At 48.5% G+C, this 23,612-nt stretch overlaps 1 protein-coding gene across 4 annotated transcripts in view; it reads right to left on the bottom strand.

The window, feature by feature from the left end:
* Positions 1 to 23,612, bottom strand: part of TBCD (tubulin folding cofactor D) — a 142,975-nt gene that overhangs the window by 41,313 nt on the left and 78,050 nt on the right. For all 4 annotated transcript variants that reach the window (XM_081576861.1, XM_081576862.1, XM_081576859.1 and 1 more), the window contains exons 14-17: positions 23,155 to 23,311; positions 14,148 to 14,205; positions 8,649 to 8,678; positions 5,612 to 5,697 (exon numbers count right to left, since the gene is read on the bottom strand). In XM_081576861.1, coding sequence (XP_081432987.1) covers positions 5,612 to 5,697; positions 8,649 to 8,678; positions 14,148 to 14,205; positions 23,155 to 23,311 — 331 coding nt within the window. The remainder of the gene's footprint in view (positions 1 to 5,611; positions 5,698 to 8,648; positions 8,679 to 14,147; positions 14,206 to 23,154; positions 23,312 to 23,612) is intronic.

A 23,612-nucleotide genomic window follows, 5' to 3' on the forward strand; every position in this document is an offset into this window, starting at 1 on the left:
CGTACACACTCTGCTGTGATGGCACACGCAGAGAGCTGCCTCCTTACTACTGACAGCCCAACTTGATTGATTACTACAGGCTGACCTCGTTTTACTGGACTCCACAGACACTGCATATTTTACAAACTGAAGATACGTGGCAACCCTGCGTTGAACAAATCAGCACCATTTCCCAGCAGCATTTGCTCACTTTGTGTGTCACATTTTGGTAATTTTTGCAACATTTCAAACTTTTTTTTCCATATTATTCTATGTGTTATGGTGATCTGTGAACAGTGATCGCTCATGTTACTAAGACTCACTGAAAGCTGACGGTTAGCACTGTTTAGCAATAAAGCATTTTTAAATTAAAGCATGTACATTGTTTTTCTAGACACCTAACTATTACCCCCTAACAGACTACACTTTTGTGTTAAGATAACTCTCATATGCAGTGGGAAACCAAAAAATTCATGTGACTCATTTTAATGCAATACTCGCTTTGTTTCAGCGGTCTGGCCCGGAACCCACAATATCCCCACGGTGTGCCTGTATCTGACCAGTCCTCTGTGGATGAGCACTTCAGTGGTTCCAACCTTGCGCACCGTATGCCACTGCTCAGCATGGACAGAAGCAAGTCAAAACACCCACAGGCACGATATGACACGGGAACTGGGGGTCAACAAGGACCCCCAGGGAAGAACCAGGTGCCTGGGAGAAGAGGGGAGACACCCTGGTTTTCCCTAAACAACTCCTGCACCTTCTAAATTTTATACCATGCACATGTATTACTCCAAAAAATGCACTTTTATACTTCATGCCTCTAAAACACCAACTGCTTACACATACGGTCTGAACCTGCCACACCAACTACATAGCCCCACTATGGACTTGTCCATCACCCACGTGTTACACAGAGGCTGAAAAACACAGTGGATGGCACAGAAGGCCAAGCAGGGGAGAAAAGCATTTTGCCCAAACCCTGTGTGGGCACACGGCACGCACACAGGGGGAACACAGGTGCCAGGTGGGCATGCGTGTGCTACAAGACATGAGTTCTGGGAGAGTCAAGTTAGGGAAAATCTGTGCTCCAGGCATGAGAGGAAAAGCAGAGGCTTCTCCAGCAGCAAGCTGGATTAAGAGCTCCTCTAAATATGAAGAAATCACTTAAGCGAGAGTCAGAAGAAGAAAACAGAAAAGTCAGGACTGTCAAAGCTGTCAGAAATGGAGCCAAGATGTGACTCCTGGTCCCACATAACCTATGGGGCCGTGGCCCCACCCAACAAACAGACCCAACCCAGGCCAGCAACCTGAGCTTCCAGAGAAGTGGACAGACAAACCAGCAGCCTCACAGGAAGAACCTGACAGGGGCTGGCCACCTGAATTCTAGTCTGACGCACTGCCAGAACCACCCGCCCAGGCGGCGCTCAGCACTTATAGGGACTCAGGCAAGGAGGTCAAGTGCAAACTACGAGGGGCATCCACCACAGGGCAGAGGACTACGGGGAGGAGAGCCAAGGAGGGTGCGTGACCCACTAGGGGCCAGGAAGCCGGGTGGGGGTGTGACAAAGAGAAAGCATTCCGTCCTGCACTCAGACAAGTGACAGGGGTGGAGTCATGGAGGCTCTGCAAGAGTACAGGACAGTGAGAGCTGGGCTACGGTGACAACCGAGCAGACACGCAGAGTGCATGTTTGAGGGTTGTTAGGGAGGAAGGAGTGACAGAACTAGGTCACCAACTGGACATGAGGAATAAGAGAAGGAGAAGCAAAACTGAGCTGATGATGTGGACAGCAAGATGTTCACTGAGTTAGGCAGCAAGAGGGAAAGTTCACTCTGGGGCTTCCTTAGTTTGAAGCATTTATGGGACAGGAACATGCAAAACAACAGGAAAGCAAACCACTAGAAAGCAAAATATGACAAAATCCATCTTTAGAAGGATGCACAGTGCTGTGGTGCCAGCGATCTGTTAAGGAAATTTACAACTGCAAGAAGACAAATCAACAAACAGTGCTCACAACTGCTCATTACACCACAGCAGAAAACAGCTGGGCAAAGAGAAGCACCACCCAGATGCACACAACCAAAGTCAAGAGCCGCGAACGGCCACCAGCTGGTGAGTAGGGGACAAGCTGCAGCCCATGCAGTGGACTAGTACTGAGCAGCATCGATGGACAATGACATACAGTGACAGGAGCCCACACACCACGTGACTGTCCTACACATTCTGCTGCTGCTGCTGCTGCTACGTCGCTTCAGTCGTGTCCGACTCTGTGCGACCCCATAGACGGCAGCCCACCAGGCTCCCCTGTCCCTGGGATTCTCCAGGCAAGAATACTGGAGTGGGTTGCCATTTCCTTCTCCAATGCATGCAAGTGAAAAGTGAAAGTGAAGTCGCTCAGTCGTGTCCGACTCTTAGCGACCCCATGGACTGTAGCCTACCAGGCTCCTCCGTCCATGGGATTTTCCAGGCAAGAGTACTGGAGTGGGATGCCATTGCCTTCTCTCCTACACATTCTAGAAAAGGTCAACTCCAGTGACAGAAGGCAACTCAGAGGCTGTCAGGGCCTGGGTTTGAGGGAACTTTCTGGAGTGACAGAAACATTCCCCGTGTTGACTACAGAGGTGATTATGTACCTCCCCAAACCCACATTTTAAACTGGTGAATTTTACTGTATGCAAATCAAATGTAATAAAATAGGAGAACAAAACTTAAGCTGATTTTTAACAAAGGGTTTCGTCTTAGGAATACACAGGACACTGAAAGGACAGGCCACGGACGAGGGGAAAGCATGAGCAGATGATGGGCCTGAGAGAGGATCTGCATCCAGAACACAGGAAGAACTCTCAAAGTCTCAGTAAGATGAAAACAACTAGCCCAGTAAACAAATAGGCAGAAGATTGGTCAAATAAGCCCACAATAAGATGCTCAATGTCACTAGTCATTGGGAAAAAATAAATTAATGAGCTCCTCCTGCACATTCACTAGAATGGCTGAGATTAAAAAAAAAAAAAAAAAAAACAACTGACCACACCAGGAACCGGCGAGGACAGGGTAAAATGAGGTAGTCACTGTGGAAAACCATCTGGCAGTTTCTTAAATCAGTGTCCAGCCACTCCACTCCCAGTGTTTAACCAGATAAAGGAAAGCACCTCCCTACAGACTTAGGTGCGCATGAAAGTGATCGAAGCCCCCACTGGAAACTCCGAGATCCACTTCACAGATGCACAGACGTGGTTCAACACATGAAGGAACAAGGAACGCATGGGCACCCACCAGGAAGGACACATCCGAGGAAGCAGGCAGGGTGCAGGTGGCCAGAACAGCACCCAGAGTCCACACCACACGATTCCAGTCACCGAATGACCCAGAGTGACGGGAACAGACCGGTGCCTAGAGGAATGTCCACCTGCGTGCTCAGCGGTGTCTGACTCTTTTCAACCCCATGAATTCTAGGCTGCCAGGCTTCTCTGTCCTTGGGATTTCCCAGGCAAAAATACTGGAGTGTGTCGCCATTTCCTGGGATCTTTCAGACCCAGGGATTGAACCCGCATCTCGTGTCTCCTGCACTAGCAGGCAGATTCTCTACCACTGGAGAAGGGGCACGCAGAGATCCTGTGGAGCCGGGTCTCTCACCATCTGTGTTCCGGTGACAGAGACCTGTGCCCGTCAACACTGAGCGGAATCTACACGTTAAACCGAGCAGTTTTCTGTGTGTCACCAGTACTGTGACAAAGCTCTGAGTCAAAAGTAGAGGTAAGACGATGTCAGTCTCCCCACTGGATGGTCCTCGTCCACAAGCTCCAATTTTGCATCAGACACTCCCATCTCCAGGAGAACCATCCACACATCAGCCCATGCATCCAATAAAGATGTGCCACAAGCCCCTCATATTTGGTGAAGCTGAGCTCCAGACCTTCCCCAAAACCCAAGGCATTTTCTCCCTCACTGGTGCACCCAACACCCCAACTCTCCTGGTGACCCAACTCCTGCATCCTAGCTGTCCCCTGACCACGTCCCACCTCAGGAGGGGCCCTGACCTTCCCCTGATTGTCCCCCACCTTGAGGGGCCCTGTCTCCTGGCTTCCAGCTACCAAAACATAACTACAGGGGTATGTTCAAAATGCAGATTTGACCATCAAACCTGGTTCCCTGACCTGAGGACAACCCAAGGACCGCTGTGGCTCAGATGCCCCACCCCGCAGGGCTGGGCCCTGCTCTCTGGACTCTTTCCTGCAGGGCTATGTCTCCTTTGGCATAGGACCCTGGATGTCAGCCCTGCCTTGCGACAAAGGGAGAGCTTCCCCAAAGCACCCTGTGGTAGTGGGGTGCAGCCACAGTCCCTGGTCCATGACTGCTGGGTCCATCTGCACAAACTGCCTCTTGTCCAGGCAAGTGTGCAGAACCCTTTGTAAAAAAGACAGACCCCAAGCCAGCCCATCTATGAAAAGCAGACCAACTCAGAGACCTCAGCCACAAGAAAAGCATGCCAAGGCCAAAAGCTGCAAGTGCTTAACCAGGAAACTTGGGCAAAGATGGGAGATTCTCCATGTATAATACATGTTCAAAGATTAACAATCAAAGAAAACAGAATTAAAACAGAAAAGAACTGATAAGGCAAAGAAGGCCATTAAATGCTGAGGAAAGGTGGAAAGGATGCTAAAACTAGAGTCTGTTTGGGCAAAGATTGTTTCTGGGAAAGAGGCCAAATGCTACATCTTTTGAAAAAAATATGTCCATGCTGGTTATGGAGAAATGTAGTTTCTGCATGGTTTACACAGCAAGGGTGTTGGGGAATCTACCCTTCAGACACATAATGGTTAACAATTTAAAAAGGCATTGGTGTGCTTCCTCTCCCAATTTAAGGCAAGTCAGTCACTTCATGAAATCATGCCTGTCCTATGCAAGTGTTGCAATGGGTTAATTAATTAAGACACTGGACTCACTGCCCCACAACTTACGTACTTAAATTATACAAGCTTTGATGTGATTTCCGCAAAACTGCAGTTAGGGATGTTAAATATTTATTCCTTGACTTGGTTTCTCAAATACCTCTTTTTTACTCATAAAGAAGCTAGAGATAACTTTCACTTGGGAAACACTGCTTCACTGAAACAAAAAAGAAGGACAGTCACTTTCAATCTGAGGGTTCATTCTGAGAAGCTCCCAAGTGGAGCAGTGGCCACACAGAAAACAACACATGGTTTTGGCTTGTGGCTATTCCCTGTTAAAGACCATGCTCTCAACGAAATACCTAATGAAACAGGTTGGTTTGAGAGAAAAATAACCACCACAGCAGTGTTCCTGAAACCATTAACACTTCTTTAAAAAGTGAGCACCTGTCTCATGAACAGATCCTGCACCCCCTTCTCCAGGCCACCCATGACCTGCTACTGTTCCCCTTTGGATTCTTTTGTATTTTATGAAGTTTTATGTAAACAGACTCATACACTAGGCACTCTGTCCCATCAATGAGAAAGAAACCTTTCAAAACGGTTTTCAATTCCTTTTTCAATCTTTTCACATATAAATTTACTTTCAATGGATCTTCTAGGCTCAAGAAACCAAACGGTGGAAACTGATCTGTGATTCAAAGAAAACATTCTATTTTACGATGACTATTAAAACTTACCTTATAACCAGGAAACAGTTAGATCTATTACCAACAGCAAAGTAGTCAGCTGTGGTCAAAATATCGATACCATGAGGGAAAGTGCCCTAATGAAAAAGTAGGGGGGAAAAAAAGAGATGAAAATTATTTCAATGAGTAAAAAAGGCATTTTCAAAGTTTGATAACCATATGTACATGAGTTAGGTTTATAAACAAACTGGGAAGTGCTGGGGAACGCAGACTCTGGTTACTAAACTGACAGCTAAAATTACATGCCTTAACCGAGCTCACCCAAGGACTTTCAAGTCAAGGACTACTGACTGCCTCTCCGAGGCTGGACACTGCTAAAATTACTTGAATCACTTAAAAAAATTTTTTTCCTAACAATTCTAGAATTTCAACTTTAAAATACTGTAAGAGCCCTTTCTTTAAACCACACACCACAGAAAGACATCAGGTTTCAGCAGAAGTGAAGTTTAGATTTCATTCAACCAGTGCCCCTCCAGCCAGGACCCCAGAACTCCTGAGGGGAGCTGGCACCTGCCTGGGTTGTGAATCCTGGACAGGAGCCCATCCCCACAGCTGGTGGGAAAATGAACAAGACAACAACTGGGAGGTCACGTGTGGGGGCCTGACAGCTGACACCCAGGACCAGACTCTGAAACAAGCAGCTGGAGGGGGTCAGGGACACTGGCCACACCCAGGGACATGCTCCCAGCCTAGGCCCAGACCCCACCCCAAAGTCTGCAAGTTACTATTGACACCACTCTCTGGTGACAATACTTGAAAATATGAAAACAAGACAATACGTTTTCTAAAAGGACATAAATGTCAAACTTGCAACCAAGGAGTGAATGTGCTGTCAACTAACCATGAGAGGGTTTGGGGAGGCCTAGGTCCCTGGCACCCTTCCCCACTCTGAGCAAGCCCTAGGCAGAGGGACCCATAAACCGCTAACCTTCCACACTATCTTTTGAAGGAGCCCCACACATGAAGAACTGAACTTGAAATCTGACTCCAAATTGTCAATGGACCCTGACAAGTTTGTCATGGACACAACCTCAGGATCAGAGGTTTGGTTCTCAAGTGAACCTAAAAGCCAATCCATCTCCCTACACAGCTCAGTGCAGGGGAGGGCCCCCCAACACCCCAGGGGCAACCGCGCTCCGGGCTGACTCCTGCCGGACCCCAGGCCACCCAGACCAGCCTGAGGCCGAGTTAGATATAGGCCACTGTGGCTGGAGAGGAGTGCTCATATTTGGAGCACTGAGGAGGAGTGCTCAGCTGAGGAGGAGGTGCCCTCTGCTCCACTGCACAAACCTGCTGCCCCCCGGCTAAGTTGAGACGCCTCCTGACACCCCAGGGTCTCCTCGGTCCAGCCACCCTCCAGACGCTGGTATCTGCCAAGTGACCAGCTTTCTTTCTTCTAACTTTTCGGGGTTCCAGGCAGAGAGGACTAGGTGACACTCAAGCACACTGGGTCTCAGTCACCTTGTAGCAATGGAAGAAAGGCTGAGCCCTTACTAGGTTCTTTCCTCAGAAAAGCACCCCCGAAGGATGAGGTGGTACCTCAACAATCTCAATGTAGCACAAATTCAAGTTCAAGCTGCGTGATTTGGTTCCCTCTACCTTTGGCAATGGCTATGGAATGCAAGTCTCCGTTTGAACCCACCTTGGCATCAGTTTAGCCTTAACACTGCATTCAGAACTGGACACCTCACCTCAAAGCACTAACCCCTCCACGTACAGGGTCACAGTTCACAATACATGCTACAGAACTCCCAGTTAATCCACCCTCCTCACAGCCCCTTGGCGGTTCTATGGCTTTCGATGCAAGGTGAGCAGGTCGGCCGCCTTCACAGACCTGGTCCAGCCTGAAGACCCACTGATTCCTTTTTCTCGGCTCCACCCTAAGAGCTGGGGGACCCCTCCAACACCCAGGCCACATGGATGGAAGCACCTCCACCCATGCCCAGTACCCCATGTTTCCAGGAGACCCTCCCACCGTGTACCAAATGTCATCCCTGAGGAAGCTGCAGCATCAGCCCTCTCACCCTGGTCCTTCCCTGTCAGCCCAAGAATGGCAAGTCAACCCCGAGGCCGTGGGCCCAGTGCTGGGAACACAGGCTCTGGTTCAACAGCAAGGCCGGCTCTGCTGTGAGAACCCTGACAGAATCGGGGTCACCCAAGGCAACAACTGTGCACACACGGTTTCTCCCAGATGTCCAGCAAGGCGTCCTGGAATCCCGTGTTCGTCCAAGCCTTCCCTCTGGAGGACAACCACCTCTCCCACCTACCGCCTCTCCCACCCTCCCACCTGCCAAGCAGCCACTCTGCATGGGCTCCTCTCAGTCCTGCAGTCTGAGCTGGGCCACTCAAGGCCCCATGGCCCATCACTGCTTGTCCCCAGTATTCCCACACCCGCACCTCACTCACCTCCAGCCCAGACCCCTCTCCTGGTGCTCTTCTCAACAGAGCACAGCTTGGTATCTCCCCTAAGACCACCTCTCCCCCATTTGCCACCAGATTGGCCACACGTTCCAGGGTGGTCATCGTCACATACAGTATGAAAGACTTGGGGATAAACGCCACACTCCCAGCCCAGGCTGACCGGTGGTAAGAGATTCAGGGCCTACGGCAGGATGCTGCGGCAGGAGGGGCCGTGGGGCGCTGGCGTGAGGAAGCTGGCTCCTCCCACAAAGGGGACAGGCAGGGGTCATGTCTCTGCCCCCGCCCAGCCAGGCTCCTCTGCCCAAACCCCTCCATCACCCATGGGCAACTGCTGACATCAGAAGGACTTCAGCAATGCACAAGGCATGGATTTCTGATATTTGTGAAAATTACACATTCAAGTTTCCTGTAAAACAGCTACTAATTGTTTAAAACTTGTGTCAATACTCACCTGAGTTGAGTTATGAGTGAATCTGTGACCAGAAGTCACCCTGTGAAGTACTAGCTTATTTTAGGTCAATTCTTTACCCATGTCGGTGGCTCTACTATTTTTACTTCTACATCTACAGGAAGTTTTAGGAATGAAGATATTTAAAAGTAACCATACCTGTCGTCCCACATTCTCCTGGAAAGCAGCCTAAGGAAGAGAAACACAAACAGAGTGGTGAGTTAGGTGTGCACTCGCCGGCCATTGGTGATGGACGCGCAGCAAAGCCGGTGCAGAACAAATGAGCCACGACTTTATTTTTTTTTTAAATAAAGGTCTCATTGTTGGCCACTCAGAGCCTCAGGGGTGGTTTTATCTTTCTCTTTTTACATCCTGGTGTGCTCTAAAACCACAGGTTAAGAATTCAAGTTTATAAAATCTGCTAAGTGGCAGATGCAAACTTTCACACCAAAGCCTGACTCAAAGCCCTAGATAAAGAAACAGAAATAAAGCCAAATCTATTTGGTTAAAGGCCCAAAACCCAAGTCATCTTCCTGGGGATTTGTGATGACAGCTCACAGGGTGTTGACACTGAGTGTCTGGTCTCCCCGTGCTGCCTTCCCCAGGACCTGCAGTGGACACGCTCCACAACCCGCTCACAGGCCCAGAGCAGGGCTGTTCAGAAGGTCCAGACGTTCACTTAGAATAAGGTGTCCTCAGATGGACCTTCTTGTCTGTTGGTTAGTTGCTCAGTCGTGTTTGACTCTTTGTGACCCCATGACTGCAGCACACCAGGCTTCTCTATCCTTCAGGGACCTTCTCGCCATCAGCTATCAAATGCACACAAAGCGACCTCATCGCCACGTGCCATCCACCAGAGACAGGTCAAAGGGCAGAGGTCAGGTGGCCAGTGGCTTCAGGGAGCTCCTGGGAGGCACAAAACTGCTTACAGACACAGGCTGAATGCCTGGAGCGGGAGCGTCCTGGGAACGAGGTCATAACCTCCAGGACTTTCATCTCACCCACACCATCACCATCTCCTGGGGGTGCTGTGAGGAGCATGCCTAGTCGTGCACAAGGAATCAAGACAACAGAACACATAATGTTTAAATGGGCGCCCAATACTTTCTGCAGGTTATAGAGGAAAGCAAAAAACTTGGCTGTCTCCAAGACCAAGCATTCGGTGGCCTCAGGGAGGTACAGCTGGAACCGCCCTTCCCTAAGGGTCTTCGGGCAGCTTACACACTGGGAGCAGGGAGACTGGACTTTTGCTATGTACCATTTTTCAGCTTTTGCAATAAATTCATTAAAGAAAATAAAAAACAAAAATGAGACCAACCAAAAGGCAATGAAAAAAAGATACAATGTCAATTTATGCAACATGCAATATTTAGGAACACATTTACTATACTGGTGACATCATTTAAAAGGTAAAAAAATACAAGATTTATAGGAGAAAGCACAAGCCCTAAAATGGTGACACAACTTGGGGGGAAAAAATAGAAAATGAGAGGACTCACCCTACCCAGTATTATGGTTACTATGGAGCCGTGGTAACCCAGACAGAAAGACAGACAATAGATCAATGGGACAGAACAGGGAAAACCTTTAGGATCGAGAGCTAGGCAATGAATTCTCAGATTCTCAGACTTGACACCAGAAACACGATCCATAAAAGAAAACAGCAGTGAGTTGGAGCTTATCGAAATTAAAACACTCTTGTTGTTGTGAAAGACTTGTAAAGAGGATGAACAAAAACCCACAAACTGGTAAGAAGAACATGCAAACCACTTGCCCAAGAAAGGACTCGTATCTGGAATACAGAGACTCCCGAATTCAACAATAAAAACAAACAACCCGTAAAAAAAAAAAAAAAAAAAAAAGGGAGGCAAAAGACTTTGGTGGAGCTGAAGGCAGGCCACCCAAGCCACATATTGTTATTCTGAGTTAAAGTTACTTGACAAATGGCCCGGGGGGGTGGGGAGGGTGGGGGGTGGTGCAGCAGTGATGGATGGTAAAGGCTACATTCCCCATTTCAGGAGGCAAGAAAGCATCCTCATCCCCAGTTATGGAAATATATCTGTCACTCCTTCACCAGCCCCTTCTATTAAATCTTCACAAATAACCATTTCTTTGTCCAAAAATTATACATAAACAACCTGTTTTGGTCACTTCAGGGAGCCCATTTTTATGAGACCGTTGTGTGTACGAATTAACTTGTTTTTTTCCCCCGTTAATCTGTCTTGTCACTTTAATTACTAGACCCACCAAAAGCACTCAAAGAGCATTGGTGGTTAAATATCACAAACCAACATTTCACCAAAGAGGATATAGGTGGTAAATACCACATGAAAAGATGCTCAACATCACTAGCATCACCATGAGAGACATGCAAATTAAAGCCACGGTGAGCTATCACCACACATCTAAGCAAAGTAACTAACACAAAAATAATGACACCACCAAATGCTGGTGAGGCCGTAGAAAAACCGATCACTGACAGATGATGGAGGGCAGGTTTACAGTGATGCAGCCCTTCTGGAAAACAGCAAGGCCCTTCCATACAGATCTAAACATGCAACTACCATATGCCCCCCAAATCCTGTTCTTGACATTTATCCCAGAGAAATAGAAATTGTATTCACATGAAAACCTGTACATGAATGGTCACAGCAGCTTAATTCTTAATAGTTTCAAAGCAGAAACAACCCAGAGGCCCAACAGAAGATGAACAATTCAGGCAGCTATGCATAGCCGGACAGTGGACGCGACTCGGCCAGGGATGGGCCGGAAGCAGGGGCTGCCAGTACTGCCAAGGCCTGGCTGGACTCTGGGAATCGTGCTGCAGGAAAGGCAGTCCTAAAGGTCACACTGTATGTTCTTGTTCAGTTGCTCAGTCGCGTCTGACTCTTTGCAACCCCATGGACTGCAGCACGCCAGGCTTTCCTGTCCATCACCAACTCCCAGAGCTTACTCAACCTCATGTCCATTGAGTCAGTGATGCCAACCAACCATCTCATCCTCTGTCGTCCCCTTCTCCTCCTGCCTTCAATTTTTTCCGGCATCAGGATATTTTCCAATGAGTCGGTTCTTCGCATCAGGTGGCCAAAGGATTGGAGTTTCAGCTTCAGCATCAGTCCTTCCAATGAATACTCAGGACTGATTTCCTTTAGGATGGACTGGTTGTATCTCCTTGCCGTCCAAGGGACTCTCAAGAGTCTTCTCCAGCACCACAGTTCAAAAGCATCAATTCTTTGGCGCTCAGCTTTCTCTATAGTCCAACTCTCACATCCACACATAACCACTGGAAAAACCACAGCTTTGACTAGACAGCTCTTTGTTGGCAAAGTAATGTCTCTGCTTTTTAATATGCTATCTAGGTTGGTCATAACTTTTCTTCCAAGGAGCAAGCATCTTTTAATTTCATGGCTGCAGTCACCATCTGCAGTGATTTTGGAGCCCCCAAAGATAAAGTCTGTCACTGTTTCAATTGTTTCCCCGTCTGTTTGCCATGAAGTGATGGGACCAGATGCCATGATCTTAGTTTTCTGAATGTTGAGTTTTAAGCCAACTTTTTCACTCTCCTCTTTCACTTTCAATAAGAGGCTCTTTAGTTCTTCGCTTTCTGCCATAAGTGTGGTGTCATCTGCATGTCTGAGGTTATTGATATTTCTCCCAGCAATCTTGATTCCAGCTTGTGCTTCATCCAATCCAACATTTCTCATGATGTATTCTGCATGTAAGTTAAATAAGCAGGGTGATAATATTTACGTACTCCTTATCCTATTTGGAACCAGTCTGTTGTTCCATGTCCAATTCTAACTGTTGCTTCCTGACCTCCATACAGATTTCTCAGGAGGCAGGTCAGGTGGTCTGGTATTCCCATCTCTTGAAGACTTTTCCACAGTTTGTTGTGGTCTACACAGTCAAAGGCTTTGGTATAGTCAATAAAGCAGAAGTATATGTTTTTCTGGAACTCTCTTGCTTTTTCAATGACCTAGATAACCACGATGGTGTGATCACTCACCTAGAACCAGACATCCTGGAATGTGAAGTCAAGTGGGCCTTAGGAAGCATCACTACAAACAAAACCAGTGGAGGTGATGGAATTCCAGTTGAGCTATTTCAAATCCTATAAGGTGATGCTGTGAAAGTGCTGCACTCAATATGCCAGCAAGTATGGAAAACTCAGCAGTGGCCACAGGACTGGAAAAGGTCAGTTTTCATTTCAATCCCAAAGAAAGCCAATGCCAAAGAATGCTCAATCTACTGCACAATTGCACTCATCTCTCACGCTAGCAAAATAATGCTCAAAATTTCTCCAAGCCAGGCTTCAACAGTACGTGAACCACGAACTTCCAGATGTTCAAGCTGGATTTAGAAAAGGCAGAGGAACCAGAGATCAAATTGCCAACATCCACTGAATCATCGAAAAAGCATCCAAACCACAACAGCACAAAGACAGCAGCTCACCACGCTCATAGCGCCCCCCACACCTTGGTGCCAGAGGAGAAGCCCCCAGGTCACTGGGTGTGGTATCCCACGGAGAGCACATAACTGGAGCACAAACAGAAGTCCAAAAGGACCAAACCCATTGTCACAAGGAAGCAGCTTTGTGATAAGAGAAATTTCATCCCCAATAATTAGGTACTCGATCCCTACCTTTTCAAATGAGCTTCAAACAAAAGCACCTTTCACTGCATTAGATGTGTGCCACTAAGTAAGGAGGGGTCCCTTAGGTGGTGTTTAATGCAAAGAACTTCCACTAATTTTAAAGGATTTTAATTGTAACTTGAAAAAGAAAAAAAAAAATTGTTCTTTTCTTCTACCTCTTTCCTAGGATATCATAAAAGCATCAGTGTTTTGATTTTATTACTGCTTCCCAAAATTAGTTCTTAGGTTCCAATAAACAGAAAGAAAATATAAAAAGCAATTTCTTTAAGGCCTTGCAGCGCAGCTTGCGAAGATATTGGCGATCAAACCCAGGCCACCTGCAGTGGAAGCCCAGAGTCCCAACCACTGCACCACCAGGGAACTCCCCAAAAGGCAACTCTTAAACACAGATTTACCAAGAGTCTTACAGTAGTTCAAGGAGTCTCACAATTACTGCCTGGGGGAAAATACCAAGGCACAAACGTGAAGATTTCTCAAGGAATCACTAAGTTTCCTATTGATGCTCAAGACAAAAGAAGAGAAACTACAGGACCTAGACAAGGTCCTGGGCTTTCCTGGGAAACTTTTGCTTGAAACATAAAGTTTCAAGGGCGCCACGTACTTCAGAGAACAGAGAGCAGGCAGGCCATCGGGAGCTCTGTGACCTGACGGAGGCCCTACATCTGAGGACAGAGGTCGCGATTCCACATCACCCACAAATAGAGGGCACGGCTGCAACACTGATCCCGGGCCCCACACTCACTCAGACAGCAGCACCCACTGCACACTCGCCCCTCCGGGAACCCCCTGCTTCCCTGCCTGGGGGCCGGCAACCCATCGTGACCCGCCTGCCACAGGCTACAGCCCACTCCCCAGCTGGGACCCAGAGGGAGTGGGAGCCACCCTCCCCCAGCCCCTGGGCCTCCCTCCTGCTCCACAAGTCAGTGACAACAGCCTCTCAGGGGAGGTGGTCACAGGTGAGAGCCACCCACACCCTCAAGAAAAGGACCAAACAGGACAACTTACAGAGGCTGCTCTCCTGCAGTTTACATCTCGGTCGAACACAGTGGCAATCACCAGCGCGCTATGAGGAAGAGAAGAGGAGGTTCATGAAAGGGAATCTCCACAGACCCCGGGATGCTGACCCTACAGTCTCCCTCCTCCACATACCCATGAGCCAGTCCATGGCTCATGGCCTTGGTGGCAGATATGCCCGTAGGGCAGGGGGGTGGCAACCCCAACTCCACCAGAGCCAGCGGGGTCACAGGGAGGGTGGCCTCGTGCATGGGCCTTGGAGGGCAGGACCACAGGTACAAACAGAGAAACAAGAGGGCCCGGGAGGCCAGCAAGAGCAGCGATGAGCCCTGCACCTCCCCAGAAATGGCAGCCAAGCAGAGAGCTGCTCTGAGGGGCCTATTCCCCAGGTCAAACTCTGACTACGGTTGGAAACACGGAAGCCCCCTCCCAGGCTCAGACTGTCCACCGGCTTCACTGAAACCTCCCAACCTCTCTTCACTACAATCATCACCCTAAACCATCAGGGACATACCAGAAGGAGCTCAAGTGCTCACTTGGCTTTGCAACAACAGAAAACAAAGTGGGGACAGAGCACTGTTGCTAGACCTGACTTGTGAATTGGCATCTCCTATCAGCCCCCAGAGGAAATGTTTGAAAAGGGGTTATTTCGGACACACAGAGGTCTCCTGAAAGGGATGCTGCCCTCCTGTCTGATAGTCATTCTGTTTGGTATTGAAACTGGGGGACCCAACTCTACGAATCTGTCAAAAGCTGTTCATGACAAGTGAATTTTCCCGAAGGCAAATTAAAGAAGCTGGGCCCCTGGGACAGTCGAAATATGGCTATGTTAGCCAGGGACACCCCACTCGATGGACAGGGAGGACACAGAGGAGCACTCTCCCCTGGAGCGGTTGTGTTTCTCAAAGGGGAGAGTTAGCAGTGTTGAAACCACTGCACACAGATGCTGGGGAGGGAGCCAGGATGAAGAAGTACTGCGCACAGGAAGGAGGTCAGGGGACCAGGCAGGCCCTGGGCTGGAATCGCAGGTGTCCACCCAGTTGGCCAGGCTGGAGGTACAAAGGGTAGTGTAGGAGTGGGTGTGGGCGTGGAACCCAGGTCTTAGATTCTAAACACCATTCTGCACTAAAAGGAACAAGGACTCCTGGAGGTGGTTGACTCCAAGGCTGGGGCAAGCGAAAAAGAAAAGCCTGGGGCATCTTGTCGTGCTAGAAATTGAGAAACCATTAGGAAAAAAAAAGAAAAAAGGCACAGAAGCCAACCTGAAATTGCTCCCAATTAACTAAACGCACTGCAATCTGACAACGAAATAACCCACAGTGTTAGAAGACAAGCCGTGGTCCACACTGACGTAAGTAAACAAAGGAGCAGAAAGCAGAAGGGACCCGTTTTCCTATGAAACCACCACCATTGCTGCTGGCCTAGCACAGGAGCTGATGGGCACTGGGTGTGGAAACTGGATAGTTATTACAGAGTCTCAAAGCACTCCCCAAAATGCTTATCATTTTTTAAACATTAATTTTATAGGCTTCAACGGGGGCAGTGAGTTTGGGACACACCCCAAATTCAACACCAAGAGGGCACATCACCAAACAGCAGCTGCGGTTTAACCACTGGCCCCACACAATGCTCATTCTTTGGTCTCCTTTGTGAGAGGTCAACATTCAGGGAAGCTGATGAAGGGCTTTTATGGGAACTGCTATTATTTTTGCTATTTTTCTTTAGGTCTAAAGCTAGTTCAAACTTAAAAGTTTTTTTTGAAAAGCAACTAAATATCTAAAGATTTTTAAAGATCCAGTATTAGTATTTGGGGTCCTTTCACTAGTTGAAGCTGAAATTAATTTCAGCAAAACTCTTATTAAACAGAAGCTTCTTCCCTTTTCCTCTCTCAACTCTCTACTATATTATAAACTATAACCAAGATGAGGTTTTTTTTAAAAAAAAATACTAGGCTTAACACTAAAGGAAATTCACTGACTTTACCCGGACCATTTAAAGATTAACTGATTCAATTTCAACATCGTAAATGCTTTTGCTAACAAAATCTTAGAAATCATTAAACTGACCAAGACATGTAATTCTGTGATCTTTCAATAACCAAAAATTATAAAACTACTGGGTTTTTTTTTTTAAATATAGTTGACTTACAATGTTGTGTTAGTTTCAGGTGTACAGCGAAGTAATTCAGTTATACATAGGTGTGTATCTATTCTTTTTCAGATCTTTTCTCTTATAGGTTATTATAACGTATTGAGTATAAGTCCTTGTGCTACACAGGAGGTCCTGTGGTTTACTGTTTTATCTACAGTAGTGTGCGTAATGTCAATTGCAGCAACACGGATAGACCTAGAGATCACCAACTAAGTAAGGCAAAGGCAAATGTATGATATCACTTACACAGAGAGTAAAAAAAGTGGTACTAAGGGTGAGATGTATGGCAAGAGTAACATGGAAACTTACATTACCATATGTAAAATAGGTAGCCAATGGGAATTTGCCGTATGGCTCAGGAAACTCAAACAGGGCTCTGTATCAACCTAGAGGGGTGGGATGGGGCGGGAGATGGGAGGGAGGTTCAAAAGGGAGGCGATACATGTATACCTATGGCTGATTCATGTTGAAGTTTGACAGAAAACAACAAAATTCTCTAAAGCGATTATCCTTCAATAAAAAAATAAGTAAATTTTTTTTTAAATGGTACTAATAAAGTTTTATACAAAACAGACATAGACCCACGGACATATAAAACAAACTTACAGCTACCAAAGGGGAAAGGTGGTGAGGGATAAATTAGGAGTTTGAGATTAACATATACATGTGACCGTTCTTAGTGAAAACACATTTGATATTTTACTCTAAATACACTCTTATCATCAATGGAATTTTAAGTATTATATTTACACATGAATAAGTGCTAATGCTAAGTCACTTCAGTTGTGTCCGACTCTTTGTGACCCCATGGATGGTAGGCTCCTCTGTCCATGGGATTTTCCAGGTAAAGAAACCAGAGTGGGTTGCCATTTCCTCCTCCAGGGGATCTTCCCAACCAAGGAATCAAACTCATGTCTCCAGCATCTCCTGCACTGACAGCCGGGTTCTTTACTACCAGCACCACCTCCATAAGATCATATGTATTCTAGGGAAATATACTAACCAAGAATTCCTGCTTTCCTTTAATGTCTGACACAAGAAATCTGCGGACATATTTTTACTGACTCTGGGTCCAACCAACACTACCAGAAGTTCACATTACACACTGAATTCTTGAAATTTCCTGTCAATCTATTTGTCCTAAATTACAATTTTTAAATTATTGAACACTTATTAATAAAGAGAAAATGGAAAAAAATAGAGAAGAAACTTAGAATCACCTGCCATCCTACAGGCCACCATAACCCCTGAAAGGTCACTGCTAAGTTATACACCAAACCCCTCCGACCCCCAGACTGCCCCCCCACCAGCTGTGGACACGCTGGCCCTGCCGAGGACAGGCTGAGCCCAATTTCAACCTTGGTGCAGCCAAGACCACTGAGCCAAGTCCAAGTTCCACTCTGTTCCACCTGCCGCGCCATGCAGGTCAGGCTGGGGGGGCCTGCCCTGTGGTGCCAAACGGAGACAGTTGGGCTTTAAGACTATGTTTACACTGTAATCAAGCCAACACAGTAATGAACTCCTGTGTTGAAGGGCCCTTCCCAGCTTCATCATGTGTGGATTACCTCCTTCCAGCCACGAGCAAGGGGCTCTATCTACTTTACTCTCTTTGCACACGCTCCCCATGGTTAACTGGTAGTTATGAGGGGCACAGCAGGGGTTGTCCAGGTCAAGCTCAGGCACTCACTGCAGGTGACTCCATTTACACTCACCTGCAGACACCTCTCTGTGTTCACCCTCAGGTGGGTCTGTGGGCACCCCCACCTCCCCCTGTGGTAAGGCCCAGACCAACTGGCTCAGTTCCTGTGGTCACTAGCCACACAGCAGTCATTCCTGGAGAGACTGTGTGTCATGGGAACCCCAGCAGAAAGCCCCCTGAATGGCAAGCAACTGCCTCTGGGCACAAGGCCCCTGTTCCTTCACAGTGAGCATACCCTGGCCTTGTGGTCACAGAAGCAGACCCCCACAGCTCATGAGGGCCCCAGGGCCAGGCCACCAGCTCAGACAGGCAGGGTGAGGCCTGTCCAAAGACCGGTTACCAAAGGGCTGGCATTGGCTACAGCCTGAGAACCTGACCCTGGGGCACTACAGATGGGCCCACAAACCTCCATCAGGTTGCTTCTGCATTCATAAATAAATGGCTTAAAATATTTACTGCTTTATCCACATTTTACCAGCCTTCACAGAACACAGTAGGACAAATGTAACAAAACCACTTAAAAAGCACAGCTTTTAAGTATAGACTCAAGTTAATTCAACAAGTCCACTGTGTATACCCCTGTGAATGTAACAGGTTTTTAATACTGTTCTGATGTGGACTAAATTTTGAAAATTATTCTGATTTCACACTTTCAGGACAAAACTGGCTTATCTGGAAATACTAGCATGTTTCAAATAACAGTCCATGTGACAACACTGGGTACAAATAAACATGAGCGATTCCCCTAGGGCCCCCATGTCCTGTGGGCTGCGACGTTTTCCTCAGCAGAACGGGGTGGAGCATGACTCGGTGCTCTCATTTCACATTTCTGAGAGGGGTGCAGGGGCCAGGCTGCAGCCAGCAAGGACCATTCTGAGCACATGGCAGCCACTAGGCCTGGAACGCTCTTGGCATCTTCACCTGTTTGCTTTCACTGAGAGAGTTCAGGTGATACTTCACCAGGATTTCCCAACACAGAAGGATGGTCTATGTCAAACAGAAAGGGATTTTCTTTCTTGTCCGAGTCAGGGGAGCTGCATGCCCAGACCTGCTCCGAGTTCCAGGCACCTGGCTTTTAGCAGGTACAGCAAAGAGCAGATCTTAACCCAAACTCAATTTTTGTAAGTTTGTCTAATATTTTTGTGGCAATAAAAAACAAAACATCCTTTTTACCTTGAGTAACAATAATCTTGTCATTTCAAAGTCAAAACCTTTTTAAAATATCAAGATGGATGATTTCTTACCCATCCATGCTTAAAAGCTACAAGTCACACTATTTGGGGAATAAATTGCAAGACTCGCCTGTGGCTAAATTTTTCCCTAAATCAGAAGAATCAAAGCTCAGGAGCCAGCTGACATGACGGTGAAACATAAGACATCTGCAAAGTGCTTTCAATCACAGCAGAGCTAAAATGGAGGCTGAGGGGAGACCTAACAGATGGACAGGTGGGAACACTCTGGTCAGTAACTGCCACTTAATTTTTCTCAAGAAACAAAAAAGGTTATCTTCCCCCTGGAAGTCTGCCATCAAGAAACGCTGAGTGGGAACAAGACGTAGCTTTGAGCAATGCTTGCCATTTCCTCATTTTTCAGGACAATCTTGCCCTCGAGGAAGAGATCTGGGAGCCAATCCCCAGGCGCTGCCCACGCTGCCCTGCTCGCCCAGCTTGCTCCGCCAGGCTGAGCCGGGCACTGCCCCTAGCACGGGAGGGGCCCTGCAGGGTTGATGTCAACAGGAGCTCGGCTTACAAAAGAGTTTCAGGTGAGGAAATCGCTAGAAGGTGACAACCAACACATATGCTGGCAACAGGGCTCATTTTTTCTTCCTTTTCTTCTTGCAAATTAGCTTTTGATTACTGGTGAGAAGGTATTCCAAAATAATACACGACCATCCTCTACCATTTTAACTTTGTGCTTCTCTGTCCCTAAATTACGCTTGGCTTCTCAGGAAGCCCGATTTACTTATCTACAAAATAATTATTCCATCTCTTTATCTGCGTATAACACTTAGGAAATAACAGGTTTTCAAAATCAACCAACACTAATTCAAACTATGTTGTAAACTGACCTAAAAACTTTCTTTGGGATATTTATAAAACAGAGACGGTAAGCATATATCCACAGGTGAAGTGAAAGGACAGTTCCTCACGTTCCTCTAGGAAGGTGAGCAGTTGACCCCTGAGTTCTTCCCTGCCCGGCCGTCTGAGCTGGGGGCCGGCCACACTCTGACCTCTCCCTCTGTGTGGGCTGAGCCCAGTCCTGCCTCATTATTACCACCACCTGACTCTCCATCAGATGTGTCTAGTTCGCTTATAGAATTACAGTTTGATCTCAACTGTCTACCTTTGCAGGATCCAAACTGAAGAGTTTGTGAAAGTATAGTTGAAGATCTCAAGATTTTATCATGCGCCAGGATGAATGGGCTTAAAAGCTGACAATTAAAATGTGGTCACTTATTACAAACCAAGGGAGGCAGATCTTGAAGGACACACCCCAACCGATACTCCTGAGGCAGGGAGGCGAGCACCAGCAGCGTCCTGAAGGCTCACATGGCACCGTGACTCACTCTCCAGCCTGCCCGCTCCACCCCCCAGGCCTGCCATTGAGATGGACCGGGAAGGGATGAAGCACAGGCTCCCTAGGAACCTGCCAAACTGGGCTGAGAAAGCTGCCAGGCACAGCTCCAATGGGCACCTGCCAATACAGTCCTGGGATGGGCACAGAGGAAGGGGACGAGAGGGGCCCCCTCTGAGCAGAAACTCCACAAGGCACTAACTCCAGGGTCAATTAGGAGAAATTAGGAGGGCTGTGAAGCAGGAGTCTCTGGGCTCCCCTGCCAGCTTGCGCTTTCGGTGAGTGTAAACTCATCAGCGATCACTTGGGCGTGCCCAAGACGTCAGGGAAATTCAGCCTTCCCCGAGATCAAAGGCCCCGAGTGAACCACATGAGTTTCTGTGGACGGACGTGGCCAACAGTCCCTGCAGCTGTGATCTGTCCTTCAACCCAAGCACCATTTCTTAAAATAAATCCCGGCTCAGAAAGCCTGGCATCCTGACCACCCACCTCCACTCCGTCCCCCCACATTCCAGAGCCCTTGGGGATCCCCTGGTAGGACCTGCCCAGGCCCTCAGTTGTAAGCAGACCTGCATCACCTTGGCCCTGAAGGTTGGCCGCAGAGGCCTCTACCCAGTGGGGTCACTGGTCTCTTCAACACCCTCTCCAGACAGGCGCAAGCTCCAGGATGTGACCCCTTCACTAGACAGGGTCTTTCCTTTTCTGAGTAACAGGGGTCACCCTGGAGTAAGATGTGCGGTGCCCCTTCAGCCTCCTGGAGAACTGGATGGGAGTGTGTGAAGGATTGCCCACACCAGGACACCATGTCTAGTGTCACACGTTACACGAGGGCCAGGCTCAACATTCAACAGCACTCCTGCGCACCCTCACTGGCTGGTACTCTGCATTAAAACCTCTGCTGAGATGAACACTGCAATGGTGTCTGCTTGCAGCTGAAAGAGCCTCCGTTCCCAACTCAACGGCCCGCACAGAACCCTTCTCTCTGGCTCATCTGTGCCCACAGGGCTCAGGACCCTTCACACTATGTCTCTCCAAGTTGGCGATGAGGTCTTGTGACTCTGATGCTCTCACCTATGGGGTAGCAAGAAGCTTCTGCCCCAAGCAGAGGACGTTATGAGTGGTGGCCACCCACCTCAGTGCCCAGCGCCTCTGCTGACCCTTCAGCCCTCAGTCCTGATTCTCTCTTTGGCTGGGCTGAGCCAAAGACAGTCCCCAGAAAAAGGAGGGGCCCAGGTTCCTGCAACCTTCAGCGCTCTCAGCCACAAAGGTTAAACTGAAAAAAGAAGCCTGCCGAGATGATTTCATTCTGAAATGGCAATGACCCTTTGGAGCCAGGTCCCCCAAAGTCGGGGCATGTCAGCTTCTGGCAGAGGCAGTGCAACAGGTGCAGGGCTGGACCTGCCTGGGCCCCGGGCACAAGATCTCGGCCGAGTGGGAAACCATGACTGTGAATGAGACAGCTCCCATCTAGAGGCTCATCATGCTGTGACTGCTGATGGAAACAGTGAGCAAAATACACCTTGTACTTTCATTCTAGTTACAGAAGCAGCTTCCAAACAGCTGAGGAGCAGAGCAAGAAAGCAGTAGGCAGAACCCTCCCCGAAGCTGTATAAAGTAAACAGCAAACAATGTCACATCTGCAGAGCAACAAGAGAGTGGGGAACACAAGCGAGGGCAGGAGCAGGGGACAAAGGCACGGGCAGCCTGGCCTCCACAGCCAGGCCTCAGGCCGCAGACACCCACCACAGCCTCTCCAGGAGCCTACTGCCCTTCTGCCCCTCCCGGGGTGGACATGGCCAGGAAAAGTCAGACACTTTTACAGCTTCCTAGGAAGCAGTGTATCTCCCTGAGCAGGGATCAGAATCCCCAGGCTGCTCTGCAGGCCTTCCCTTCACGTGAGGGTCAAGATTGAGAGATACAGCCTGGCCACGCGACCTGAGCAGTAAGCAAGCCTGGGAACCCTCTCCTGACCCTCGAGTGGCCCCCATCCCCTGTGGCTTTCCCCCAGGCGCTGCTGGTGCTCAGACCATAGGGGAGCCCGATGCACTGGCCAGAGGAGGAGACAGAGTTGCCCTGTGGATACGTTTTGAGACCTGGGGTCTTCCACTCTTCTCAGGGCACCTCCTTGGTGGGAGGCAGCTTCCAGGACTGGAGATCATGTTAAAATCCATCTCTGAGTAAAAGTGGTCGGGTCAGTGTTACAACCATGACCAACCCAGCGCTCAGCTCCTCCTCCAGCGTGACACGGAACCAACAACCGGAAGTGGACAGCTGAACTCCCTTTTCATGTCAGAGGGACTCACTTCAGTCTAACAGGAGACAGGGAGAAAATTAACATCACTATATTGGGGACACACCTCTTTTGAATTTTCCCGGGCACAGACATCGGATCCTAAAAGTGGGGCCCACGCTCATATGGCTGGCACAGCCTGCTACCCTCAATGCTCTGCCCAGGAAGCCACGGAAAAGGTATTTTTCCAACCCAAAGGCTGTGATTTTCACTGCACAGTGAAGCAGGCAAGCCAATGCTGTCACTAGTCCAAAGCGATTGGAGAATCATTGAACAGGCTTTACCTTGAGATTGCCGCGACAAAAGGCTTCAACTCCTGAGGCTCATAGGCACGTGCAAAGGCCCAGCACACGTAGCAGGCAGCGTCCCGGACGTTGGAGCCCACGCTGCAGGCGCCCCGCTTCTCCTCGTACGTCAGAGCCTTCAGGATCACGGTGACAACTGCACACAGGGGAGAGAGACTGTGAGGTGGCCCCGAAGCAGCGCTCCTGACTCCTCAGACACTGCGCCCGCTGTAACACCGCCCGCCTGCACCTTGGCCCCGCAGAGCCTGGTGCGAGCAACACACACCACAGTCCCACCCCAAGCCGCTCGGAAACGCACGACCTGCTCAAGAAGTCACTCCTGAGTCCATCAGCTCGACTCAGGGGAAAATGTTTCTGAAAAGTTGCCCCCAAACTCCTAGAGGATGGCACAGACATGCCTGCCGGCCACACCCAAGGGACGCTGCCAGGTCCTAGGA

Source organism: Giraffa tippelskirchi, chromosome 3, assembly GCF_054371585.1.
Source record: "Giraffa tippelskirchi isolate mGirTip1 chromosome 3, T2T-mGirTip1v1.2.pri, whole genome shotgun sequence".
Classification (NCBI taxonomy): Eukaryota; Metazoa; Chordata; class Mammalia; order Artiodactyla; family Giraffidae; genus Giraffa; species Giraffa tippelskirchi.